The sequence below is a fragment of the Dermacentor albipictus genome, chromosome 1 (genome assembly GCF_038994185.2).
Source record: "Dermacentor albipictus isolate Rhodes 1998 colony chromosome 1, USDA_Dalb.pri_finalv2, whole genome shotgun sequence".
Lineage (NCBI taxonomy): Eukaryota > Metazoa > Arthropoda > Arachnida > Ixodida > Ixodidae > Dermacentor > Dermacentor albipictus.
The window spans coordinates 144071382-144097759 of NC_091821.1; the positions used below are offsets into that span (position 1 = coordinate 144071382).

General features: G+C 45.4%; 1 protein-coding gene and 1 long non-coding RNA gene across 4 annotated transcripts in view; one reads left to right on the top strand and one right to left on the bottom strand.

Moving 5' to 3' along the window:
- LOC135900072 (TOX high mobility group box family member 4-like) overlaps nucleotides 1-26378 on the top strand; it is a 761125-nt gene that overhangs the window by 257796 nt on the left and 476951 nt on the right. For both annotated transcript variants that reach the window (XM_065429515.1, XM_065429516.1), the window contains one exon: nucleotides 1697-1802. In XM_065429515.1, coding sequence (XP_065285587.1) covers nucleotides 1740-1802 — 63 coding nt within the window. In that variant the 5' untranslated portion in view covers nucleotides 1697-1739. The remainder of the gene's footprint in view (nucleotides 1-1696; nucleotides 1803-26378) is intronic.
- LOC135900115 (uncharacterized) lies at nucleotides 21115-26363 on the bottom strand. Of its 2 annotated transcripts, none has more exons than XR_010563800.2 (4): nucleotides 26059-26363; nucleotides 23643-23726; nucleotides 23481-23573; nucleotides 21115-21333 (listed from the first exon to the last, which is right to left on the bottom strand). It is a non-coding gene; the product is annotated as an uncharacterized lncRNA (long non-coding RNA). The 2 variants fall into 2 exon arrangements; XR_010563799.2 differs by lacking the exon at nucleotides 26059-26363 and adding an exon at nucleotides 24844-24886.

Here is a 26378-nt window from a genome sequence, read left to right on the forward strand (position 1 = left end):
ATTGCCCGAAGGTATGTTAAGTAAATAAAAAATAAATTGAGAAAGTAGCAGACTGCCTTAACCTAAACGACGACAGGTCTGTGCACTTCAATATCCCTTCTTTAATCGCTTGCTCTCTATATGAACTATACTCCGTCGTTAATTTATCGTTGACTTCACCTGGCTAGGTGTACTCGTCGTCGCCATCTTTCACACTCACTTTAGTGACTTGTTACCTCTCACATCAGCATCATTGTTTTTTGTTGTCAGAAATCGCTTCGTTCACATCAGTGCCAAAATCTTTCAATACGATTACGTCGGCTTTGCACAAATGGGATTTCCTTCCCCTTCGTTGTTGCTCTTTACCTCAGAATTGTAGCACGTACAAACTGTACGTGATTTGATGCTCTATCGGGTTCGCTTCCTCATGCTCATGTTCTTCCGCGTGTTTGTTTCGTTTTGTTCAGTCTCCGCCATTCAGCTGGCAGAGAACGAATTCGCGCCCTGACGCTGCGCAATACTCGTAGCAAAAAGCCGCATGCCGTCGCACACGGCGCGCAAGTTCGCTTTGGTTTCGTCGGAAATAAATAAGTTGCCCGCGGGAGGCCCTGCGGACTTTCACTTATGCCAATGTGGTGAGCCACCGAATGACGATCCGCGATAAGAGCGCGTGAGGAAATGCCTGTGAATGACGAGCGAGAAAGGACATGGCGACGAGGCTATCTGCAAACGCCCGCCCTGCGGCACCCGAGTGCCGGCAAACTTAGGCAAACTTGCTTGTAGCCGAAAATGCGCGAGCCACACTCGTAGCCACTGCCTAATTTTTAAAGGAGTGAATTCGGTGACTGAGCTCCGCATTGAACCGGTCAAAGGTGCACGCCGCACGCGCCCGTGTGCGTGTAGGGGCAGGGAGAGAGAGAATTAAGGGGCCGGGTGCTGATTGAACATTAACCAAATAAGTATGCAGTGTACAAAATGAATACCTTTAATAAAGGAAAACTGAAATAAACATGGACGGGGGGTGGGGGGGGGGGACAATTTTTTTTACGGTGGGAGCCGAGCCCACAACCTTTGCAAGACCCGTGCGATGCCGCCAATTCAGCTACAGTGACGGCTATCCCTCCGCCCACTTTCTTGAGTGTCAAATGTTAATATGTACATATAATAACCTACCCTTGGAAATGTTAACCAGATCCACTAGGCCACCGCTTGCCTCATGCGCAGGTTGCGGCTTTGGCTCCCACCGGAGCCAAGCTTTCTTCCACTTTCACTTCCATTTTCCTTTATTTTCCTTATTTCCTTTATTTATTTTATGAAGATTGTCGTAAATGTAACTCTTATGCCTAATTAGTTATAGGCTACAGTGAAAGAACACAGTCAATGTCCTGTATGCCTTCCTTTATTCATTACCTCCTGGTTTGATTCATAAGTAAATAATATGCTAGAAAAATAGTAAGCTAAAAACGTAAATAAGGTAAATTGGTCATTCGGTATAATCGAACCATTTTGAATCGCCTGATTCTTCTCGCTCGCTGGAGTCTATGGAATCTCTTATCGCTTCCTTTGTCTCAGTAGGGTAGCCATATGGACTCCCCGCCTTTCCTTTGCTGTTGTCTCTACTACGTTTGTATCAAAATTCCACCACCAAAATCTAAACGCTTGTTCACACCGAGGCCGCCTCACTTAGGTTTCTTCATAAGTCTCCTCATTTTCGCAGGCCTGAATAGTCTTCCCGAGGCTTCTTCCAATCTCCACGTGACATGGACGTTGACCACACCAGTGCATCGACGGAGAAAGGTGGTGCCTCTGCGAGCAACGCACAGGTATGTAAAATCCTGTACGTTCACTCTGCTTCGTCAGTATACGCCGGCTCATGCCTCCGATGCTCCCGTGTTTCTTCCTATTTGAGTCTGTTTGGTATCGGTTTGTTGTACGGCGACGGCGTCGCTGTTTACGCGGTCGTGCTGGTTTAGCGACACCGTCGCCTTCATTGCTCTTTATGCATTTATATAAGCTGAACACTGAACAGCGCTAGCCGGACGAGCATCCTTTGTCACGTCCGAAACGAGGGAGGAAGTCGCGCCTGCTTACCGGCTGCCTAAACTGGTTGCTTGAAAGACACATACGCAGGCACTGGTATTGGTATATAAAGCTACAATATTTTGTGCTCCCAAAAAGCGTTAGTTTGTGGTCTAAACACTTCTTGCCGTTCTTATAGTTACAGGGCAAACGCTGGCATTGACACGAGTCTACTCCACCTTATCTTTTTTGCCCATTTTTTTTCTTTGTTTCCTCTCTCTCTCTCTCTCTCTCTCTTGTTTTCTCACCCCTGGTTAACGAGACACTAAGGGCGAATACTAAGTCAAGCCAAAGGGATAGATTAATGCTCGAAAACGTCTAAGGTCAATATTATCGGGAACAGAGCTTTAGCAAGCGAGAAATTGAGGTAAATGTAGGACATGATTTGGGAGTCTACCGGGACATTCTAGTACTAGCCGGATGATGTCGTAACGCCTTATTATAATTTGTGTCACTTGCATTGAGCCACTGATCACCGCAAAGCATTACAGAAGGATCATTGCATTGCAATTATAAGACATAAGAAAATGCTACTTCTCAACTTCTATGCCACTCGTAGAATAAAGAACTCATTCACGTTTAGAAGATACTGATGGGCTAGTTGATGAGCCATGATAGTGCGCTGCTTCAATATCATTGACGTTACCTTTCACAACGATGCGGGTGATGAAATATTTTGCTTTCCTTCGAGTGCCACACACGCTCTCACTTTTGATAGTTTCGGTTTCGCGTAGTATTGCGCTGGTTTGAATGGCTCGCGAAGCTCATGCTAACTGCAAGCAGCAGAAAGTGCCGCGTCCATGTGATGTCATGGCTTGGTTTCTGGCCGTGCTTTCCCGTTTTACGAAAAAAAAAAATTAAACGTTACGCCGGCCCTTGGGCACCATTTTACTCACCGACGGCAGTATTGATTGATTGATTAATTCTTTATTGGTTTATCACATGTACATGTGATGGGAGGCGAAGGGAAAAGCCATTCAAGGATGGCTTGAGGGAGTCCTTCGCCCCCACGCTGGCAAAGACAACAGCAGAGGCACACACGTCCTGTTCACATGGTCGTACACTTTTACAAAACCATCATATTAAGCACAACATCGCCATAAACCTTGACAAAACCATAAAATTAAACACATTAGTTACTGTCCTACGTAGTTAATCATGCGTTAACATACTTTACTTCACCTCAGCATCGAATGACAGCACATTTCATAACAATGTACGCTTAGTAATAGTGACATTGAAACAATATAATTAAAGAGCAATCGTAAACAGCTCTAGTGGTCAATGTTAGGCTAGAAAGAATGTGTACAAGTCAGATAATGTTGCTTCGCGAATATCGATTTGTTTTTTATTAAACTCATTTAGTAGACGTGGAAGTTTGTTTTGGACCATTTGCCGACCATAGCCAGTGTGACAATATGGAACATTCCATATTTCTGTTGTTCTAGTGGCATATGATGCTTCCTTCAAATGGAGATTCACCAAACCCATGAAGATAGAATTATGACAGTCATAGTTAAGGCGATATTCACGCAACAATTTATGCTCATATGTGTCTTGTACTCTAATTATCTAAATTTTTTAAAGAGCTCCACAGTAGAATGCCGGAGTGGCACATTCTCAATTATTCTCAAAATTCTTTTTTGCATGACTAATAGCCGCGAGAAATTCGATTGTGTTGTAGTCCCCCAGACCAAATGACAATAGTTTAGATAGGAAGCGAAGAGGGCGTTATAGATTAACATTTTTATTGACTTCGGAATTAAGTAGCGGTTTCTGTTCAGAATTCCCGTTATTGCACCTAACTTTTGTAATATCGCATTGATATGCTTATCCCACTGCAGTGATTCTGAAAAATGCACACCAAGTACTTTAATAGACCTAACTAGCTCTATCTCTGAGCAGCGATAAACTAGGTTACGTGCTACTGAAACCTTCCTGCCTATAGAATGAAACATCACAGCCTTTGTTTTCTTTGAATTTATCTTTAATTTGTTATTATCTGCCCACGTGCTTAGTTCCTCTAAAATGGTGTTGCCTTTATGAAAAAGTTCGGCATCTGATGAAGACGAAACAAATATGCTAGTGTCGTCAGCATAAATGATAAATTTACCTTCTGAAGATATATGGACTATGTCGTTTATATATAAATTAAAGATCAAATGCCCGAGAATGCTACCCTGCAGTACTCCTGAGATTATTTGCTTTCTGTCAGATACCATTTCATTCATTGACACGAACTGACGTCTTTCCGAAAAATAACTTTTCAGAAGCATCAGGGGAAGCCCACGAATGCCATAGTGACTTAATTTGTCAAATAAAATTTTATGATTTATGTAATCAGTATAGGGTGGTGATGACGTTGCAGTGTCACAATGCATCGCTCATGGCGGGCGACTTGAATTGTGCTAAGGAATGCGGCTCCTTCAGTTGCGACTTTCTCTGGAATTAAGTCTTTTCTTGGCACGAAACAAGCCATGTGAGGTTACTGGAGTCGCATTTTAACAGTCCACATTGACCTAATATTTCTCTTGCATCATCATCATCATCATCATCATCATCATCATATTTTAATTACGCTGCAGAACGAAGGCCTCTCTCTGCGATCTCCAATTACCCCTGTCCTGCGCCAACCGATTCCAACTTGCGCCGGCGAATTTCTTATTTTCGTCACCCCACCTATAGTCGGGTACAACTTTAGAAAAAAGGGGGCGTTTACTCCTCCGAGGCGGATGCACACGAGCATCCACCAGTGGGGGCGCAGCGCGCACTATGGACTGACATCATGAACTGGACAGCCGGTCACCCTGCCGACGGAGAAGATGGCCGCCCGGGCTTCGCTTCGAACTGGGCCAAGTGGCGTCAACTGTGTGCTGACGTCAGAGTGAATTCCCGAACTGTTTGTGATGGTCTATGATGCCGGAAATATTACTGCGAGCTTACGATGCACCGTTTGTGCCGCGTGCGTTTATTCTGAGCCGAAGAAACATTGCAGCATTGAGCATCGCTGACGCTGCGCTACGCTTTGCCTGAAAACAGGATACCGCTACAAACAAACATTTTGCGTGTTTGTTCCATGTTTTATTTTGCTCCCGAGTGAAGTTACGACGAGGAAAGTTTGCCAAAGTCTGGTGCCTACTGTTAGCGGCGGGTGTGTTCGTGCACTGTGTCGCTGCGTTTTTCGTCGGACGGGGTGAAGTTTCAGTTTCAGTTTATTTCTTTAATAAGGAGGAGACATACATGTTTACACAAGTATACAGAAGGAGGTCCCAGAGCATGTGGCTGAAAGGGGACCTCCTGTCAGAAAATATATACATTAAAGGAAATACAAGGCATAAAACAGCAATACAGTAGTCACTATGAGGAAGATTATTCAAAGTATAAGTACAAACTGTAAAGTAATATAAATTCAATAGCTAGTCGTACAATTAAAACAGTAGTTTAGGGCATTCGTTGCCCCTCTCCTATAATAATCTGTGGCGACTTTAACGCACATCATTCGCTTTGGGGAGATAAGACTGCAGATTCCCGAGGCAAGGAACTTGTCACAGCCGCGGATGCTGCTGACTTATGTATCGCGAACGATGGCAAACCGACTTTCTTCAGGCCACCAGATTCATGGAGTGCCATAGACATCGTGATCCATTCTACAGACCTTGTCGTATCGTCAACAACGGCCCCAGACAGGATGGGCAGTGACCACTTTCCGATCTTCACGAACATCACCGGATTTCACACTGCTGGGCGACAATTCTGTGCTGTGACCCGCTGGGACACATACAGAGAAGTGTTGGACGAATCCCCAGGTGAGCTGTTCGCAGATATGCTGTGGAGCAAAAGAGTGGCTACCTCAATGTTGAAACTGCCAGATCATTTCCCTACTCCTGATTTGAAACTAAAGAACCTCTGCGCAGCGCGTAGGAGAGCGGAGCGAAAACTAATGAGAAAAACGGCAATCCATCTGCGAAAACTGAATACAACAGGATAAACGCTGTCATCCGTCGTCACACAAAAAGGTTAAGACGAGTTCAATGGGCTGCTTTCTGTGAGAGTTTATCGGCGTTTACTCCCATGACAAGGATATGGGGAGTAATGAATAGCCTATCCGGAAAGATTCGCCTGCACAGGCCATTCGAAGCACTTGCTTTAAAGCAAGGAAAAGATTTGCAAACCCTTGCAGAAGATTTTGCAGACGTATACACATCTGGCAGATCAGCAGGAGTATCGAACCCTCTGTTGTCTGAAGCATCACATACCATGGATACGCCGTTCACCCTTCGTGAGTTGGATTTGGCGCTTAGCAAATTAAGAAGACGCTGTGCTGTGGGTCCCGATTCGATCAGGAATCAGATGCTTACAAATCTGCCATATGACCGAAAACGAGCACTTCTGGACATATTTAATCACGTCTGGAGCACAGGAGAGATCCCAGAAGCGTGGAAGACAGCATGGGTGGTGCCAGTGCTCAAGTCGGGAAAGGATCCTGCAAACCTCACCTCTTACCGGCCAGTATCGCTAACATCATGCGCATCAAAGTTGATGGAAAGACTAATATGTACGAGGTTAACATGGTATCTCGAGCAAGAAAATAGACTGCCATCATGTATGACCGGATTTCGTCCACGGTTGAGTGCCCAGGACAGTGTCTTGGATCTACTAAGCCATATCGAGCACCATCGCGCAGACGGCCTTTCCACACTCGCCATCTTTATGGACGTTGCCAAGGCATACGACTGTGTGCTTCACACAGGCATCATCAACGGACTCCGAGCCATGGGCGTCTCGGGAAATGCTCTTCGATTCGTCCATGAATTTCTCAGTGATCGATGTGTCCAAGTTAAGCTCGGAAGTATAATGAGTGACAAGCGACGTATTTCCCTCGGCGTCCCACAAGGAAGTGTCCTATCCCCCTTGCTTTTTAACGTTGCCATGGCCAGCCTTCCAGATGCCCTGACAGTAGGTCGGACGGCAGTTAAAATGTCCATCTACGCAGATGACATCTGCATTTGGATCTCGGGGTACCAGCACAAACGTTTGGCCCGAATAGCCCAGGCCGCAATCTCCACTATCGATCGCCACTTAGCGACGCTTGGCCTATCTTTATCGGCAGAAAAATCGGCCTTCATGCTTTTCCCGGGAGTGAGACGCAAGTCAACACGTCTGACGCTGAATATCAGAGGGCATTCAATTCTTCGTGCAACTCATGTTCGATTCCTGGGCGTCACCATCGACAACAAGTTGCTATGGCGTGGTGCAGTCGAAAGTGTTGTGGCTGCATCAGTGCAAAGAATCAACGCACTTCGTCGATTGGCAGGTATACGTTGGGGAAACAATCCTATATACATGCTTAAACTGAACGCTGCACTGATAACAAGCCGCATTCTCTATCAGCTCCCTCTGATATCACCGTCATCGAGCCAATTCGAGCGCTTGGAGGCAGTGCACAGAAAGGGACTTCGCTTGGCGATGGGAGTTCCAACGGTGGCTTCAAACAAGAAAGTCACTAATGAGGCAGAGTCTCTTCCACTCCGCCTCTTGGCATCTCAGGCCTTGCTGACGCAGCTATTAAGGCTGGGCGAGTCACGCGCAGGCACGGCGCTTCTCCGGCGGCTAAGAGCAAGAACTCGCTCACATTTCCATGCGGCGCTGAACACCTTCCGATATTTAGGATTGGAATGGCCTAAACGAAGTCGACTTGACCCGCCATGGTCTTTTCCGGACGTTACCTGCAGCCTCAATGTACCCCACCTACCGACGAAACGCACCATTTCAACTGCCGAAGCCAAGTTCATTGTGCTGGACCACTTGAGCACTGTGTTTCAAAGCCATCTACAAGTGTACACAGACGGTTCTGTGTGCGCACAAACAGATAGCTGTGCAGCGGCATTCTGCATACCATCCCTTGATGTGTCATGGTCTGGCCGTCTGGATCGCGTAGTTTCCTCTACAACAGTAGAAAGCGCCGCAATCACCGCGGCTTTGCGGAAACTACGGGCCTTTTCTGCACGAGATGTCGTGGTGCTGACGGATTCCAAGTCAGCATTACAGAGATTACATCGGGGCCTACCTCTAGAGAAGTTTACAAGGCAGTCTCTGGCACTGATCGACGACCTAACGAGCAAAGGATTTAACATCAGGTTTCAGTGGATTCCATCACACGTAGGAATTGATGGAAACGAGGAAGCTGACGCCCTTGCACGCCTAGCGCTGACATGTGTCCCAAAAGTGAAAGCTCCAAAAGCTTTTCGAAACCCTAAGGGTGCAATCCGCCATCACTTTAGAGAGATGTTCAAGAATCCACACGAATCCTGTGTGACTCATGGATTTACACGTGAACAAGCGACGCTTTTATACCGCATCAGGACCGACTCCGCGTACACCCCAGCTTGGTTATTCAAGACTGGGCTTCGCGCTTCCCCACTCTGTGTTTTCTGTGGTGACATTGGCGACATCGAACATTTCATTTGGCTATGCCCTCAGTTTGACACAGAAAGAAAAGTGATGGTGGACAGCCTACAAAAAAGCGGTCTCCCGCACAGGACCTTTGAAGACGTTGTTTTCCCCGGAGGGCCCGCGGCATTCAGGAAGAGAGCGCAACGACTGCTGATAGCCTTCCTGCGAGACACGGGGCTCATCGACACCTGGTGACACACCACTGATCTCAACTCGAAGGAGGATCAGGCGGAACAATTGCCGGCTATGTATGCCAGGCTAACCCCGCCTGCTTCAACATCACCACCACCACCACCACCACCACCACCAAAATCATTCTCACCAGAAATGAGAAAAGCGTGCGCGCATGAAACAAACCTACGAGTGTCTCAATAGAAAATATTTGCAAAAGAAGCCTCCAATGTAAAGATCTCTTGCCATCAACGTAGCGTGAACTATCGTAGTCAGCACTGAGATAGCCGAGCGTCTCAGCGGCGGTGTTCGAGCGATGTGTAGCACCGTAGATTGATTGCTGTCCACCAGCGCTCACTGCACGCGCAAGCTGTAGAATGCGTGCTGTGACACAATCACGCATAAGGTGTGCTGCCAGTGCTCGATATGCTTTCCCACTGCACAGCTCCGCAAGTGACTTTTGTCACTTGCAATGAAGCTAAAGAGCAGACGATGGGCAGCGCTTTAGAAGGCACGGGGTCATTTTTCTCTCGTGATCCGGCATGTGCTGTAGCACATGAGAGCTCTACTAAACCAGTCATCAAAATACAAAAGCCTTTATTTATACTGAGAATTGCGCGTTTCAAAAGCGCGACTTTTTGAGCGGGACTATTTTAGTCGTGGAGGCATTCCGCTGTCGCGCTTCGGTCATCTGGGCGGGGCCTCCTTTTTTTCTAAATTTGTACCCGAACATATAGTCTTCTGCCGTCCTCGACTACGTTTCCCTTCTCTTTTGACACCCATTCTGTAACCCTAATGGTGCACCTGTTATCTAAGCTACGCATTGCATGACCTGCCCAGCTCCATTTCTTTCTCTTAATGTCAATTAGGATATCGGCTATCCCCGCTTTCTCTCTGATCGACACCGCTCTCTTCCTGTCTCTTAACGTTACGCCTATCATTTTTCGTTCCACAGGTCTTTGTGCGGTCCTTAACTTGTTTTCGAGCTTCTTTGTCAGTCTCCAAGTTTCTGCCCCATATGTTAGCACCCGTAGAATGCACTGATTGTACACCTTTCTTTTTAGTGATAATGGTAAGCTTCTAGTCAGGATCTGATAACGTCTGCCGAATGTGCTCCAACTCATTTTTATTCTTCTGTAGATATCCTTCTCATGATCAGGGTTCCCTGTGAGTAATAAGCCTAGGTAAATGTATTCCTTCGCAGACTTTAGAGGCTCACTGGCTATCCTGAAATCTTGTTCCCTTGCCAGGCTATTGATCATTATCTTTGTTTTCTGCATAGTAATCTTCAATCTCGCTCCTACACTCTCTCTGTTAAGGTCCTGAATCATTTGTTGTAACTCGTCGCCAGTGTTGCTGATCTGAAAAAAGAAGGTTGCTCAGATATTCGCCGTTGATCCTTACTCCTAAGCCGTCCCAGTTTATAGCTTGAATACTTCTTCCAAACATGCAGTGAATAGCATTGGAGAGATTGTCTTGTTGTACCTCTCCTTTATAGGTATCTGTCTGCTTTTCGTGTGGATAATTAAGGTAGCTGTGGAATCTTTGTAGATGTTTTCCAAGATATTCACGTAAGCCTCCTGTACCCCTTGATTGCGTAATGCCTCTATGACTGCTGTTATCTCTAGTGAATCAAATTTTCGTGATCTCTGAAAGCCATATAGAGATTCTGATAGTACTCTGCAGATTTCTCGATTACCTGATTGATTGCCATGGATGTGATCCAGTGTACAGTACCCCTTCCTGAAGTAAGCCTGTTCCCTTGGTTGACTGAAGTCAAATGTTGCCCTTATTCTAGTAGAAATTATCTTGGTGAATATTTTATACAATACTGGAAGTAAGCAAATGGGCCTATCATTTTTTCAATTCTTTAACGTTTCCCATTCTGAGGATTACTATAATGTTGGCATTTTTCCAATTCTCTGGGACCCGGAAAGTCGTGGGACATGTCTTAAAAAGGGCCGCAAGCTTTTCAAGCATGGTATATCCTCCTTCTTTGATTAAATGGACTGTTATTCCATCTTCTCCTGCCGCTTTTCCTTCTTTCATGTCTTCTAGGGCCTTAACTTCGTCGCAAGTTATAGAAAGAGCCTCTGAAACCTGTTCATTGCTACTTCAAATGGGGGTATACTGGATGATCTGGGTATTGCGCAGGTCAGTATAGAATTCTTCCGCTGCGTTTACTATATCTTAGAAATTGCTGATGATATTACCCTGCTTATGTTTCAGTGCATACATCTTGGCTTGTCCTATGCCAGGTTTTCTTCTCACTGATGTCATGCTGCATCCATTTTTTAGTGCTTCCTCAGTCTCTCTTACGTTATAATTTCGAATATCCTTTATTTTCTCCTTGTTAATCAGTTTTGAGAATTCCACGAATTCTATCTGATCTCTTCAGTTGGACAGTTTCATTCTTTGTCGTTTCTTTATTAGGTTCTTCGTCGCTTGGGAGAGCTTATTTGCTGGTTGCTTTGGTGCTATACCTCCCACTTCAATTGCTGCTTCCGAAGCCAGCCTAGTTAAGGTTTCATTCATTACCTCTATGTCCTCTTCATCTCGCTGTTCTAAGGCTGCATACTTGTTTGAAACTACCAGCCTGAATTTGTCTGCTTTTACCCTTACTGCGTCTAGGTTGGCCTGTTTCTTCTTGACGAATTTTATTCTTTCTCTCTTCAAATTGAGGTGAATCCTAGACCTCACTAACCTATGATCACTGCACTTTACCCTACCTAACATTTCTACATCCTGCACTATATATGCTGGGATCGGTAAAAAGTATAAGATCAATTTCGTCCCTTGTTTCACCATTAGGGCGTTTCCAGGTCCACTTTTTGTTGCTACGCTTTCTGAAGAAGGTGTTAATTCTTCGCCTTTAACAACACCGCCTTTCGAACTTCCCATCTAGCTCTCTCTATCTCTTTAAGCAAGCATGACCGTTATTTAAGTGTTAATGGAAATGTCCGAAAATAGCGTGACACAATCATATTACGGCTCCGAATGAACGTAACCAATGTGGGAGCCTCCAACGTCCTTCACTGACGCCGCTGACAGTTCCCAGCCACTGTGCTCTCTCTCTTTCTCCTTCTACCCGCCGGTCCAGGGTAAGACAGGAGAAGCCATAACATCACTTCTCGTGAAACCAGAGCAATCTCGAAATTGGCTGCGGCTTCGCCCGGCGTGACTTGAGCCATTTTCGCTTGGAAGGATTAAGCGCGGCACTTTGGTTCTTTCTGCACCGCGGGCGCGGCGCAGTAGCTGTGCTTTGGTTTTAGGAGCGCAGCTGGAGTGGCTTAGGCAGAGGCACGACACGCTGGGCTAAACACAATCCTACGCGCGGTCATCGGGCATAGCAACATGCGTCCGGTATAAAACATGCAAGTGTCGGACACTTTGCATTCGCAGCTATGTTGCTTGCGTGCTTAAATTTCGTCATCTGGCACGTCATCTGGCATTAGCAGGCGTGACGCCACTGCGAGTGGCGCGGTACTGAACTGCCGTGCAAGCTGAGCCATGCAGAAGTGCGGCGCACTTGGAGGCATACGGATGTACTGAACGGTGTCTCCTTGTACGCGACAGGCGTAAGATGGCAGTGGTTTCGCTCTCATCGCGTCTTCCGTGACGTCTGCCTAATAACAGAAAGAGATTCTCGGTGCTTAGAACTACGATGATGCGGAACTCATTAAGAAACTCGACAAAATTAATGGCACATGCGACTCCTTAGAATTCAGGCTGTTTACCGCGAGAAAGCAATATGCGAATCTCATTCTTGTGATGACAGGATGTGTTGTTCTAGCTATCGTGCACCAAGATAAACAAGACAGCAAATGAGCGTCATTAAAAGTTCATTTTGTAGTATGGCACTATGTCGCCTTCCCCCTCCTTGTGTCTTGTAAAAATAAGTGTCTGCTGAATTACGAAGCCGGCTATGCGGATAAAACGAATTGTACGTTCTTAGCAGCAACCTGAAGAAGCCTGCAATATTTTTTCGTGTTGCTAATTTTGATTATATTGCAATCATTAATTAACCAGCGTTTAATAATTTACGGCAGATATTTCGACACTCTGTTTTATAGCGCCTTCGAAGGCATTAAATGTAATTTTTTGCGGGGCACTAAGCTTTACTTGGGTGTACATACTATAAGAGCGCTTGAAGAATGCTAGAAGAGCGCACGAACACACAGACACGGCTCGTCTACTCGTATTATTTGCGCTGTGCACTATAGTATTCCAAGGCGGTGTACTAACAAGGCCGCATCGAAGCCCTATAGCCGGCTTCCCGCTTGCACGCCGCAGAAGTAGTTCTGTCGAGCACGCTGGAAACGAACTAATTCTACCGCGGTAATCAGGAGTCTCGCTCATTAATATCACGTGCCGTCTCTGTTCGAAGTGGCTGCTACATTTGTGTACCCATGTTTGGGTTGGCCTCACGCGACAAAAAGATAGCCTGTGCTGCGGTTTTTGATAACTTGGCTTTGGGAGGCTCCTTATGGCTGTCACAAACGGTCGTGCGCCCAAGCGCTTGCTCTACCAGGAATTTCGCGCTCATACCAACACAAACGCCATATCAAAGCTAAGCAACCACTAGGTTAGGCATGGGGTGCGTTTAGTTCCTTTGTAGTGTGTTTAAGAGTAGCGTGCTGATGTTCCCAAGCGGTATTCTCTAACGCTTCGATTTCCGAAGAGTTTGCTTTGGCGGTGGCATCACATTCGGGTGGTCCGCTGACGTAATGAGAACGAGAGGAAGGACAGAGGCCGATCGGCACGAAGGCTTTTACAGCGGAGCTGTTACACGCTAGGTTCTAGCGGTTTATAAGCCTAGGCAAAAAAGATGGCGACCACTCCGAAGCTAAAAGAGATAAAGCATAAAGCAAAAGCTTATTACCGGGTGTGCCGCAGCTGCGTTTAATCGCGAGAAGTGTCGAAACGTATTGGGATAAAAAAAATCGTAATAATAAAAGTAAAACCGGAATATACATTGCTTGGATTGCGGTTTGACGTCGCATGCTCCATAGGAAAACCACGTAACCTTATCTCAGTTCCCTTCTACCCGTGCAATAATGGGTAGGCCGCGTGCGGGGAGGACTGCGAAAGAACAGCGCGCCTACGAAGAACACCGTCGTGAGCAGAAGCGGGAATGTGCGCCGCGACGGCTTGCGGCATGTAATACGGACGAAGGTCGGGCAGCAAACGACAAGCGTGTGCACCTTTGGTTGGATCACCCTTACCGACTCTACTCCCATCGTAGTTGTGGGTGACTTCAACATAGACGTGCCTCGGCCAGGCGGAAAGTGGTTCGTGGCGTTTCTCTTGGAAAGGTTCCGCATTTGATGTTACATTAGTCAGTGTGCCCACGACGCGTCATCGGTCGTGTGTAGACCTCACATTGGCCAAGAACTTTTCCACTATCGCGACAGAGTGACTGGTCATATATCATGGCGATCATAAAGCGATAGTCACCTTGGTGACCGAATAATAAATCCAGAAAAGCAAGCAAAAGAACGTTAAAAATAAAAAAAAAACATTGAGTATGAAATTTAATAAAACAAAAAGATCATGAGAAAACGAAATTCATTGTGGTATGTGTTTTTTACTTTCAGTCAGTGTATTTATCATTAACATATTTATCACCATATGTACAGCTCCGCTGGTAATCCACCTTCACAGAGTGGAAGTGCTCTGATATATATATATTTTTTTTTGACGTGAACGTCAAAAACGAAGTGAACATATAGCAAATTAGGAAGGCTATGCAGATTTCAAGTTCGCTTACTTCCAAATTTAAGTTGGCCCGCACCCAACCTTAAGTTGGCCCACGAATCGCAGCAAACCATCCATCCCATTATCAGGAAAAGAGGTGGAATTTACGCGCATGGCAGGATTTTGTAGCGCAAACTTCCAAGTCTGACGCGAAAGACTTCATCAGGTTGCTCGGCGCACGTATTCTATTGCAGGCGTGAGAAGGGTATATATGTATGCTGGGATCCCGAATTAAATATTCGTTGTTGAAAGTTAGCGCCAAACCTGTGTGTCTTCTGTGTTCTTCTTTTGTCCTGTTCCTGATGCCCTACGCCTTTTGCCTCCATCATGATATACCAACAAGCCCATTGTGCAACCTTAGCCAAATTTCAAGTTGACCCACTCCCAAATTTCAAGTTGGCCCAGCCCGAAATTTCAGGTTAGCCCAACCCCAAAATTAAGTTGGCCCACCCCTACTAAGCACTAACACAGGCGCCACAGGTATCACATCGCCGCCATTTTGCTGTGGGCGCCGATCTCGTCCGTGCACACGGCAGGCACAGGCTCTGCACACGGCACACTGCGCCTTCGGATCACACCGAAGCACCTCCCGCCATTTCGTAGCAGACGACGGATTCGGTTTCTGCACGATTGACATGTGCGTGACGTCATCACAAAAAAAGTTCGTGCCCCGAGGCGATGGCGTCACCCAGGCGGCAACCAATCGCAGTTCGCAAAGCGGATTCTTCGAAAACCGAGGCGTTACAGACTATGGCTCGAGTTCGGCCTTTTTTACATTTCGCAAGGCTTATGAGGGGAAAGGAGCCACACAAAAGATAATGCGCCGCAATGAACTGAAATTGATATTTTCAGTTGATATTAAAGTTTAGTATTTAGATGTCTGTTGTAAACATAACAATGAAAAGGCTGTCTAATTAATTATTACAAACTGGTTATTCAAGGTGAATACACAAAAAATACTAGGGACTTCTGTGGTTACTGCTGACAATAATAAATTGGAATTACGTTGTCTGCCATATACTAAGGTTGTTTTTTTTTTCTAATGCGTCAGCATTTCTATGCCTACCCAACGAGGCAACCCGCGTCCATCATTCCGTCCGTCACGTAAGACGATCGCTTTCAAAATAGGGCCCGCGCGGCCGCGCCATACGCAGCGGCCACCGGAGTACGGTTGATCACGATTGACAAAGGCTCGACGCGGATGGATAAGGCGCTATAAAGATGTGATTGCATGAGATGTTAAGAACGCCATCAGCGCACCTGGCGACGCCACTTGCAGTAGTTGCGTCGTCAATTCACCTTGCGCCGCCGTCCGCAGCAGTTCCTGTTGCCGCAGCGCTGTCGTTTATACTGGCGGGATCAAGCTTTATTACATTCATAATGACACCGGGCTGCGTGGAGGCGAGCAAGTGGCACAATTCTTACCCATACTTAGACAACTCCCAGAGAACTTTCTGCGTGAATTTTTTGCTCTCTCTCTTGTTTTTTCTTCTTTCCGAAATAGGTATAGAATGCAGAACATTGATGTGAATAGTTTTCAAAATTGTTCAATGCGTTTCGCTACCGAGTAATTCGGTGTATAGGAATACAAAAAAAAAATGGTATTGATACTTTGAATGTCGCTTTCGTTCTTTTTAGATTTTTATTTGTATTTATTTCGAAGAGGCGCGTTCTGTCGAAGTTAGACTGACCGACAGCTCATTTCCATGAAACATGTTTTTGTTTGGAAGGATGGAAAGAGCTGTGGTCGCAAAAACAACTTTCCTAGTCGATCAAACCATTATTATACGCAGCCTTATTCTGAACAAGAGCTGTTTCGATCCTCACTTTTCCACAGCCATCGTCGACAGTATGAACACGACATTAGAGCCGCCCTTTCGGAGGAAAATTGATGGCGAAAACATTTTGCACGCCGTCATATGAAATGTCCTGTTATTGTTCTCTGACAGCCGTTAAAATTCGCTAAGCCGAGGCATAAGCGTTTTCAAATGTCTTTCGACATTGTGCAGACTGTAGCGCATGGCTTATTCTTTACAAGTCCTCCATGTCACCGTTGTTTTTCTTGGGACCAACCAGAGAGCAACCGCCGTGTATAAAGCAATGAGAAAGGGTGTTGCAATGTGTTGCTAGAACATACCAAAACATCGGCGGGGCGCAAGCCGAGGCTATGTTGCTCTTTTTCGTGCAGCTTGATTTTCAGTTATCGCAAGTTTTAAACGACAATGCGAGCAGAACGCTTGCTTGCATGCGAATGTAAGCCAGTGGCATGTCACGGTAACACCGCCACCTGCAACAAATTGCTTTGTTGGGCCGGTTGCTGATCAGCGTCAGCGATTGGAGAGCAACACAACGTGCGTGCGCGCGCTCCCTGTTGTCTCCACGTGCGTCGCACAAATGTCCAACGCCCTAGAGCTCGGATGTCGCTGGCAGGACGTCTGGCTGTTTGGAAGAGTGAAATGCGTCGAGATACACTGTTTCGCGCTCAGGGCAGCACGCAGTGGCGGGTTCTGCTGCTAATGCTTTCGACGCCGCGGTACACCGCGTACTTCGTGACGTTGTCGTGGCAGCGATAGCGACCTGTCCAAAGCTTTCCGTGCTTACTGAAATGGGATACAGATGAATCGTAAACGGAGTCGCCGGCCGCCATTATTGGTCGTAGCGAAAACGATTATGTCGCAGGACTGAACTATGCCGAGGTGTACAATGTGGAAAACGCAGCAAGCACCCCGTAACGGCGCGAACAACGCTTCGTTGTGATCCTGTAGTGCAAGAGCGCTACGCACGCAGCGCGTGCAGCGGACTATTGGAGGAGGCTGTTGTTATAAAGCGCCGACCTTGTCGGAAATCCTTGAAACCCGATGAACGATGGACATTATAGTTGCGCCCCGTTGTTTTGAAATTCGCGAGGCCTGGCCGCGAGTGGCAACAAGGAATGCGCCTCACGCTTTCCTTTATTATTTTTTTTTCTGTAGCGTTCAAAGGACTCCCTGATCTCCACGGCTGCATTCACCGCGTCGCCTCTCTTTCTCTCTTTCCGGACTCGTTTTTGGGAAGCCATTTTGTAGAGCGGTAAAGAGCGCTGACCCAGCTCGACGGATAATTGGTAGAGTTCGCAGCTGAGCCCACTCACCGCTGGTGTTCGTTTCGTGTGGGCGGCGCTGAAAGATCTTGAAACGCGGCCATTGTTCGTCCGTGATCGACGAGAACGTGTGCGCGCGCGCACTCTGCTGGCGTAACGACGCGCTTAACCTAGATGTGAAAGCTCACTTCGTATGACAAGCGGTGCGGGCTGGTCACTGGGCGATGTAAGGTTGCGCCGCGTACATAAATTAACTACGAAAGACTCAAGCGATCACTTATCGCGCGACCTTTCCTTGTCGTTGTTACGTGCGTCCTTCTTGCTTGCGGAAAGAGAGTAGGACCAAGTAGTTGCCCTTCGCTTGTTGCGTCGTGCATTAAAAAAGACGGTATTTAGCTTTAAACGACGTGTCTGTAGTGAAAATCAAAATGTTTCTTTTCGTGCAAAGTAATATAGGCAGTACAAAAGATATTGATTTAGCATTCTGTGTGCATGAATGTATTCACAACACTAATTACTTGAAGCCATCGATGTAAAGAAATTATGGAAAGGATCAGCCATACATAACCTTTCCTGCTATATCTCACACATTGACGTTAAGACGACGGAGATTCGCGTGCGACTAATAACACAGAATTAAACGTACCTAAAGGCACGTTTAATTTTGGCCATGATAGGTCATGACTGCTGTGCTTATATCAAAAATGGGAAAGAAGTATGCGGTGCGCAGGCACATCTAGCTGGCTTGTAGAAGTTCATCGTATGAGTCACTTCCATTGGCTTTATTTACTTGCGTATTTCCAGCTGATGTGTTATAACTTCTTTCTAAAATCAGCAAGTGCAATATTTGTAATACTTCGGTATGAAGCAGGGGAGGGGCGCAGTATTTTAACGTGTGTTCGGCGACGACAACGGATTTCGGAGACAAAAGAACACTGTGACATTGTCATTCATAGAACTAAAAATATATAGCGTCCCCTTGTGTGTGTCGCAACATAGAGTTTATAACAAACAAGCCTAGGGGCCTACATCCGCCACTTCAGTTGACGTATAAGTTGCGTGAACAAACCTAATGGATATCACAACAGTGTTGGAATATGTACTTTTCGATAATAACGTCTTCACTAGCGTGAACAGAAGCAGTCAAGAAGCCATCATAAAAATAATAAAACATCAGGACATTTTGCGGCACACAATGGAAACATTGCTTTCAACAAACGTATAATGCTATCATAATCATCATCATCATCATCAGCAGCAGCAGCAGCAGCAGTCGCTGCCCATTTTTGTGTCCACTGCAGGACGAAGGCCTCTCTCAGCGATCTCCAATCACCGCTATCTTGCGCTAGCTGATTCCAACTTGCGCCTGCAAATTTCTTAATTTCATCGCCCCACCTAATTTTCTGCCGTCCTCGACTGTGCTTCCCTTCCCTTAGCACCCATAACGTAACTCTAAAGGCCCGACCCCACGGAGCACGGGATACGCGTCTCGCTAATACACTCTTAGCACGGTAACCTTTACTAAAGGGGTACATTCTCACAGATTTGTGCACCTTTAACTTATAAGTTACAAATCAACCTTTACAAATTTAGCTTCTATTAAAGGTAAGAAAGCGTGCACCTCAACTAGAGGTTACAACACTTTAACCTCTAGTATAGGCATACGGTATTGAGTCTATTTGCCTAAATATAAAGGTTACTTTTACAATATACCGGTTGAACGATTAAAATGTTCACACAAAGCGGCTTGCAGGAGGTCCCAGATGGACACCGTGCTGCGCATGCTCCGTATATAGAGCCGGTGTCGCCTAGCAACGGGGACGCGGCTCTTCTTTCTGCGGTATGTTTCATAAAAGCCCGTTGCTCTGCGCATGCTCCGCCAAGGCAGTTGTCGCCTAGCAACAAAGGTGCGTCTCTTCCTTCTTTCGCGCTTCTTTCTGCTTGCGCCTCTTCTTTCTTGCGCGCTTCTTTCCGCGGCCGGATTAAGCAGACTACAACCGGGCGCGGAGAAATGTGAGCCTTCGCGGAGGAAGCCCCTCGGCCAGTCCTTTCCGGATGCTGCCTTTACATGCGCTTGCGCTTCGAAATAGTTCACGTGTCCACCTCGTGCGGTTTTCGGGACAAAGGGTGTCGCTGTGTCTCTCTGAACCTAAGTAAGAAAAAAGAAAAAAAAAACATTGCGTTTTGCAGGCAACTTAGACCTTACGCATACCGCAACATCTCTTGTTTGGCCTAAAAAATATTAAGACAAAATGCAGCCTACTACCCCAAAAAGTACAACAAATATGACCGCGGGAGCCAGAGAAATTTCTTTACTATTGAATAGTATATTGTAAGTGACAGACTCATTTTTTTGGGCTACAGTTCTGTAGCTGCTAATCAATAAATTAGGCAAATTTTCGCTTTGCCAACGACAAGTGTTCAGACTTTTGGCTCACGCTGTTGCGGTTTTTATCCTCCTGCACATGCGTTTGTGTTTACTCGGTGGATTGTTCCTAAGGTATCATCTAGCACGCGAAAATGAAAAAAAAAATGAATTTCAGCTCACTGATTCTACTTTTTAATTTTTGCATGCTGAATTATACCCTTGGTACAATCCACACAGTAAACGCAAATGCATGCGCAGGAGAAAAACACAGCACGGGTAAAGGGCCTGAACACTTGCCGTTGTTCATAAGCAAAGCAAAAATTTGCTTCATTTATTGCAAATAGCTACACAATTGTACCCAAAAACAGTATGCGTCTGTCACTTGCTATGCCATTCCTAAGTGGAGATCTGTACTCCCGCACTCCTCCTTGTTGTGCTTTGTGATAGCTAGAGAATTTTTTGACTAGATATCATTGCAGTCGAAGAGATGTTACGGCTTGCGTAAGTTGCCAGCAAAACGCAGTTTTTTCTTTTCTTTTTTTTTTTGCTTAGGCTGAGAGAGACACAGGGACACCCTTTCCTGTGGAAACTACACGAGGTGGATAGGTGAACTATTTCGAAGCGCAACCACGTGTAAAGACAATGTCCAAAAAGGACTGGCCGAGTGGCGTCCTCCGCGAGGGCTCACGTTTCTCCGGGCATGGTTGTCGGCTGCTTAATCCGACCGCGAAAAGAAGCGCGCAAGAAAGAAGAGGCGCAAGCAGAGAGAACCGCAAAAGAAGGAAATGACGCACCTCTGTTGTTTGGCGGCAGCCGACTCGGTGCACCATGCGGAGATTTGGCCTTTCTGGAACAAAACCCAAGGTGGCGCCTCCCCGTTGCTAGGCCGCACCCGGCTCGTCGGACCATGTAAAGGGCGGGGCCCACATGAAATTCTCTGAAAAAAAAAAAAGGAACGCTCAACTGAATGTGGTGTCAAAAGTTTACTTTCATTTAAATCACTTAAATCGTTGTATTTCAGCCAACGAAGGGCTACCATGATACTACTATACTGTATCCCTTGGTGTTTCTGACGAAATGAAACTCCCCGTGCGGCACCTTTTGAGCAAATATGTAACGGTAATGTTCTCAAAAATACAGTTCAAAACACAATTTGAACGCCTGAGGAGGAGGCACCGTTAGCTTGTATAAATAATCTGAGTATAAATTGACAGTTCCACAGGCAGTATAAGGTTAACTTCAGAATGCAACATCTTTATTTGAAAATACAACATAGAATACACCAGAAGTACAGCAGGCCTTGCTGGCACATGACTAGATCTGAAAATTCAACAGAATACTATCACTTGCATCATAACACAGGAATTTTTAAAATCATATCACCGTGTTTCAGCCATGCATGTCGTCAATAACTTCGTGTTAACTGTCCATGTAAAAACTTGTACTGCTGTCAGGAAGCAAGAAAACAAGGCAAAGATTAGTATATGAGATTGCAGGAACAAAAACTGGACAATTGTGTTCAGATCCACATTGGACACTACATAAAAAAAGCTTTACACATCAATGTGCAGCATTAGAGCAGGTCAATAAAGACGTTGCCAATGCAATGTAGCCGATGCAAAGAATATACAAAGTATTGGCTATAGGTGAACCTAAAAAAGAAGACTGGACCACAAGGCCATGCATGCATGCAGCCCATCTATACCTGAGCAACGTTTCCTTAGTGTTAGCATTGACCACCACTGGCATCAAAAGACAACTTGTTGCTCTTACAAACATCAGACAAAGCTTAACCAGGAGATGTGCGAAGTGCTGGCTTGTGGGCCAAATGACAAAAGGCTGGAAGTGGTGATGCTTACAGCATAGTGAACTCTCAGTTTAGATCCTTTTGACAATGCAAACGTGAAAATTTTTTATTAAAATTACTACATGACACATTTTACTGTCTAGCTAACAATGTCAAGGATGGGATTCAAACTTCTTGAATGCACTACCTATTTAAAATAAATATTGAAAAAGGTCATTCGAGCACTGCTATGCAGAGTACTGCACAATTACGCTATCATCTAGAGGCTAGCAGTTAGAATAACTCAGTGACAAAGAAAGGCCGCCATAATTCACATTGCACGAATTTAAGAATTTTGAGCAGCTAAATAAAATACTTGTGCACAATACTAAATGCCACTTGCAAGAATGGATGTATTACCTCAGTAATTTTCAATAAAACAGTTATAGAAAGGCATGCAACTGTAATGCACAAAATGATGCATCTGTTCGCCACCTCCTGGCAACAAGTGAACATTATTGCAAGGTGAAAATTGTTAACTAGACTTTGAATCAAATCACATTCTTTTTGTTCAGAAGAGCAAACAAACACTTCAATCTGTTATTTATGAGCCCTCTAGGCACAACATTGCTGGGAAGCACAAGTTTCTGCATCACGCCAGGAATGGTGCAAATGCATATGGATAATCGAGGTTCTTGATGTAATAGGTTAAAATACAATAAATTACAGCTAGCTCCAGGCTGCCGTTCGAGACCCAAATTATTTCTTGCCTGCTGCCAGCATAAACACACGTTTGCTCGCTGCATGTGTAGACGTGGGGAGCTGCAATCTGGATATCACCACTGGGCAGTGGAGCCTACAAGGACACTTAGAGCCTATAAACATTCGCCTATCAAACATTAAATATGCACAGTATAATGTGAACTGACGAAGTAAAATTTATCAAAAACGTGCAGTACTGCAGATGCAGAGCACAACTCAACCCGAAAGAGCCCAACCATTCTACATCAAGGAAAATTAGAACTGGTTCACCTTTAGCTCTCATTAACGCATGCAGGAAAAAGCAATGAAATGTTATTTTACCGAAAGCAATCAGTATAATACCAATTTTCGTTTGTTTGCTCAACTATATACAAGTGAAATCTCACCAAAGGATACTACTGTTTAGCGCGTAATTATGCCCTGTTCCCACAAGATACGCATTAACGAGATTTCACCAGGTAAATTGGTGCAGCATCGCACACTTCATGAGCTGGCTGTGTGCACGTTCCGTCCGGCAGGATGTCTCTTACGGTTTTTGCTTACCTCACCTTCATTAACTTTCAAATGCAATAAATCACATTTAAATTAAATTGTTAAATATAAATTAACAATTTCATCTAATTTCAATAATTTGCTCCTTCTCTACATTCTGTGCCTTCATGTGTTAATTATCGTGCAGTCTGGCTAAACGGAAGTAGTGAATAAAAAATAGCCCCAAAATACTACCATACCTCAATTTAAGCGCATATAAAGTATGAGCAATGCCTCCATCCTTAGTATTATTTCAGGGGAAGAAAATCTAAGGCGACAACATTAAATCGTGTAATGATGCTCCGCTCGACTCGCACCACTGACCAATACAAATGATAATGCTACAATATAAGTACTGAACAGGAACACAGATGTGAGTAAAAGTAATCACAAGGTGAATGCAGAGAGCTTTCTGGACGATATGTGAAAAGTTTACAAATGAGTGTAATATTTAGTATCGTTACATTTGAGATGTTTTCCTTATGAACTAGTAAATTATATTTCACATCACATACCTTGGCCGCATTCAGTATCGCGGATCTCTTTGTCCATGGCAACCACTGGGCTGTCAAGTGGGGGCTCTTGCACATGGGACTACGGTGCGGAGTCTGGAACAAACAAGTGAAAACAAAGCACCCAATAAAACCAATTCTTTCCTGTATGCGCTATGCATTTACCTTTAGAGCAGCCAGGTTGTGATTCTTGCACAGGCATTCAGGCCGATTCATTTTCTATGGAGGCACCAACTGGGACAGTCCTCTCTAAAGCAAAAAAAGAAAAAGAATATATATAGATCCCACGCACTGTGGGAATCGATGCAAGCAATGCTTTCTGTGCTGTTTGCGTTCAGTGGCAATATTTGGTGGTGATGCTGACGACAGTCGTGATGCGATGTTAAATGTTACCTTACGTGCACCACTTGTGTTTGCCTACGTAGTACACCAAACAGCGAGGCGTGTTTGCTCGAGGCATTGTTGTGCGCCATTGTTCGTATGCTGCAAGCAATTTAGCACTGCCATTCTTCACACGGGCGCATGGCTTCGTGGCTGAAATGTTTATTTGCTCGACAGCCGCTTGCGTGTTGTCGTCTTGACGCTGCGTGTTGTCGTCTTGACGCTGCGGTACTGAGTGCAGCTTTGCGTCTGCACGCCTGCATCAGTTGTCATCATGTACAAACTTGCAGGGTGTTTATTTTTCAGAAATAGCAGAAACGTGCCGTTTCATTCTTAAACTAACATTTTTACAGTTTCTCCGCAACTGTTGCCATGTCTAGTAGCGACTCTTCTTTTATTTAGGCGACCCCAAATGAAGCATGCTTTCTGGTGGCGTCTTTCCATTCTTCCACATCATACTATGTATGCAAGGCGCCACGAGCGAATATCAACTATTATTCATCCGTTTGGTCAGGGCGTTGGCTTTACAAATTCTCTGTATTATCTTTCCATTGACTATCTCCCCTCTGGAAATTTGCACGTGAGTACAAAAGCGCTGCAGCTTCTACAATGCTTATACCGCAGGCTAAAGCGTAATCACAGCGCTCCAGAGGTAATTGTGTCGATGGCCGAGCAGTTTCAGAGGACATTGTGACGACTAAAGAACTCCAGAGAGCATTGTGGCGACGCCCGCGCAGTTCTTGCTGGAAAGGGCTCACAGACGTCACTCCCGCGTCCCTACTATGTACAAGTACAATGTAATTTCTCGTACACTGCGTACATTATATACATTACGTACTCAACCACTCCCCGACGCCGCGTGCAGGTCAGCGACAGCAGCAGCAGTGGAAAAGCCGAAGGAAGTGGCAAAAAAAGCTTCGCTTTAAAATATTTGATACACTAGGCAATCACAAAAGCTTTGGCCAACATTCCACATTATACTAACCATATTGCACTGAGGAGACTAGATGTGCAAGCTTCCACAGTTTCGTGTGACACTGAGGCCTCGAACAACGGTGCCTGGCACATTGCATTGCACCTTTGCCTCGGCTGCATTTTTCGTTTCTGAAATTATAGAGGCAACGAAACGACATCATTAGTGTTCACAAAGTAATGCAGAGCGCATTGCAGAGCTGTAGGCAAAAAAAAAAAAAAAGACGCGTACATAAGCAAAATTCGTGCGAAAGCTATACAACATGTATTCTCTGGAACAACGCTGTATATAATTATACATCATTGTGCGAAATTGGAATGCAAGTTGTAAGAGAAGGGGTGACGTTGCGGTAAAAAGAGTATTGTGTATTCTTCGCAGATAGTCAATGCTAACCACCGATTCTTATGTTAAATTACTGGCCCATTTGACTAAAATAAAATAAAAAAACACGCATTTTTACCCAAAAAGCGAAGCACTAATAGCGATAGCACAGCATTAGACCACTACTCAAACTAAGGTACGTAGTTTTGCCTGCCGTAACAGTAATCATTAGCTTACTAATAACCATGGTGTCACGCGAGCACAGGCATTAATGAACATATCTCATTTGACGACCGCGAACAATCGCTATCAAGTTGACTTGAAGAACGCAGAGGGGAGCGAACGTTTGTTTTGTTGCTCCCTTACACGCGTCTCCGAACTTTTGAGATTACGCGACCTCCAGCACTACTCGCACCGAAAGAAAGCAGAAATGCAACCACGAACCGCCTCGGCTTGCCCGACCTCTGCACACACCGCAGATTACCTCCAGGCCAGGGCGCGGGCAGTCGCGCACCACCACAGACAGCATGGCTAACGGAGGGTGCACGAGGTGAGTTGTGCAATACTGAACGATTTCTGTCAAGTACATCAGCCCAAAGCACGGCGTCAGTACAAGAAACGTATTGTTGAGGTCATTTAGTTGCCCTGACACAACTCATCCCGCCGACAAGCTCAATATTTTAGAAAGGTCTAATCCAATATTTGCACAAAATGACAACATGACAACATCGAATTTAGCTCAATGTAAATCGAACAGCATAAAGAAGCAAACATATCAACAATAACCTTTTTCAGAAACACTTACGCGAAGCGAGAGCATGCATCATGTCAAATGTTGAATTGCGAACTATAAAGAATTCACGTACTATCCACCCAAAAATAATTTAAAGCAAAAGTTCTGCTTACCGAGATCACATATTTTTCCGTGTGCATTTGGGACGTGGTCACAATAGTCACACCTCACCAGGTTGTCACTTTCCGACAGGCGCAGAATGGTGTATCGCTTGCACTCACAACCCGGCTCGTTGCAGCGACCGCGCAACACACCGAAAAGGTCTCTGCTGCACAAAGGCATGAGGGTGCAGCGGATGGCGCAAGTTCCCAGTAGAAGCGGTAATAACTACTGCAGGCTACAAGTGGTGGCAGCACACAATGGTGATCGGATGGTATCCAAACAAGTCAAATATAATGGCCGTCTCAGAACGACAACAACGACAGAACGACAG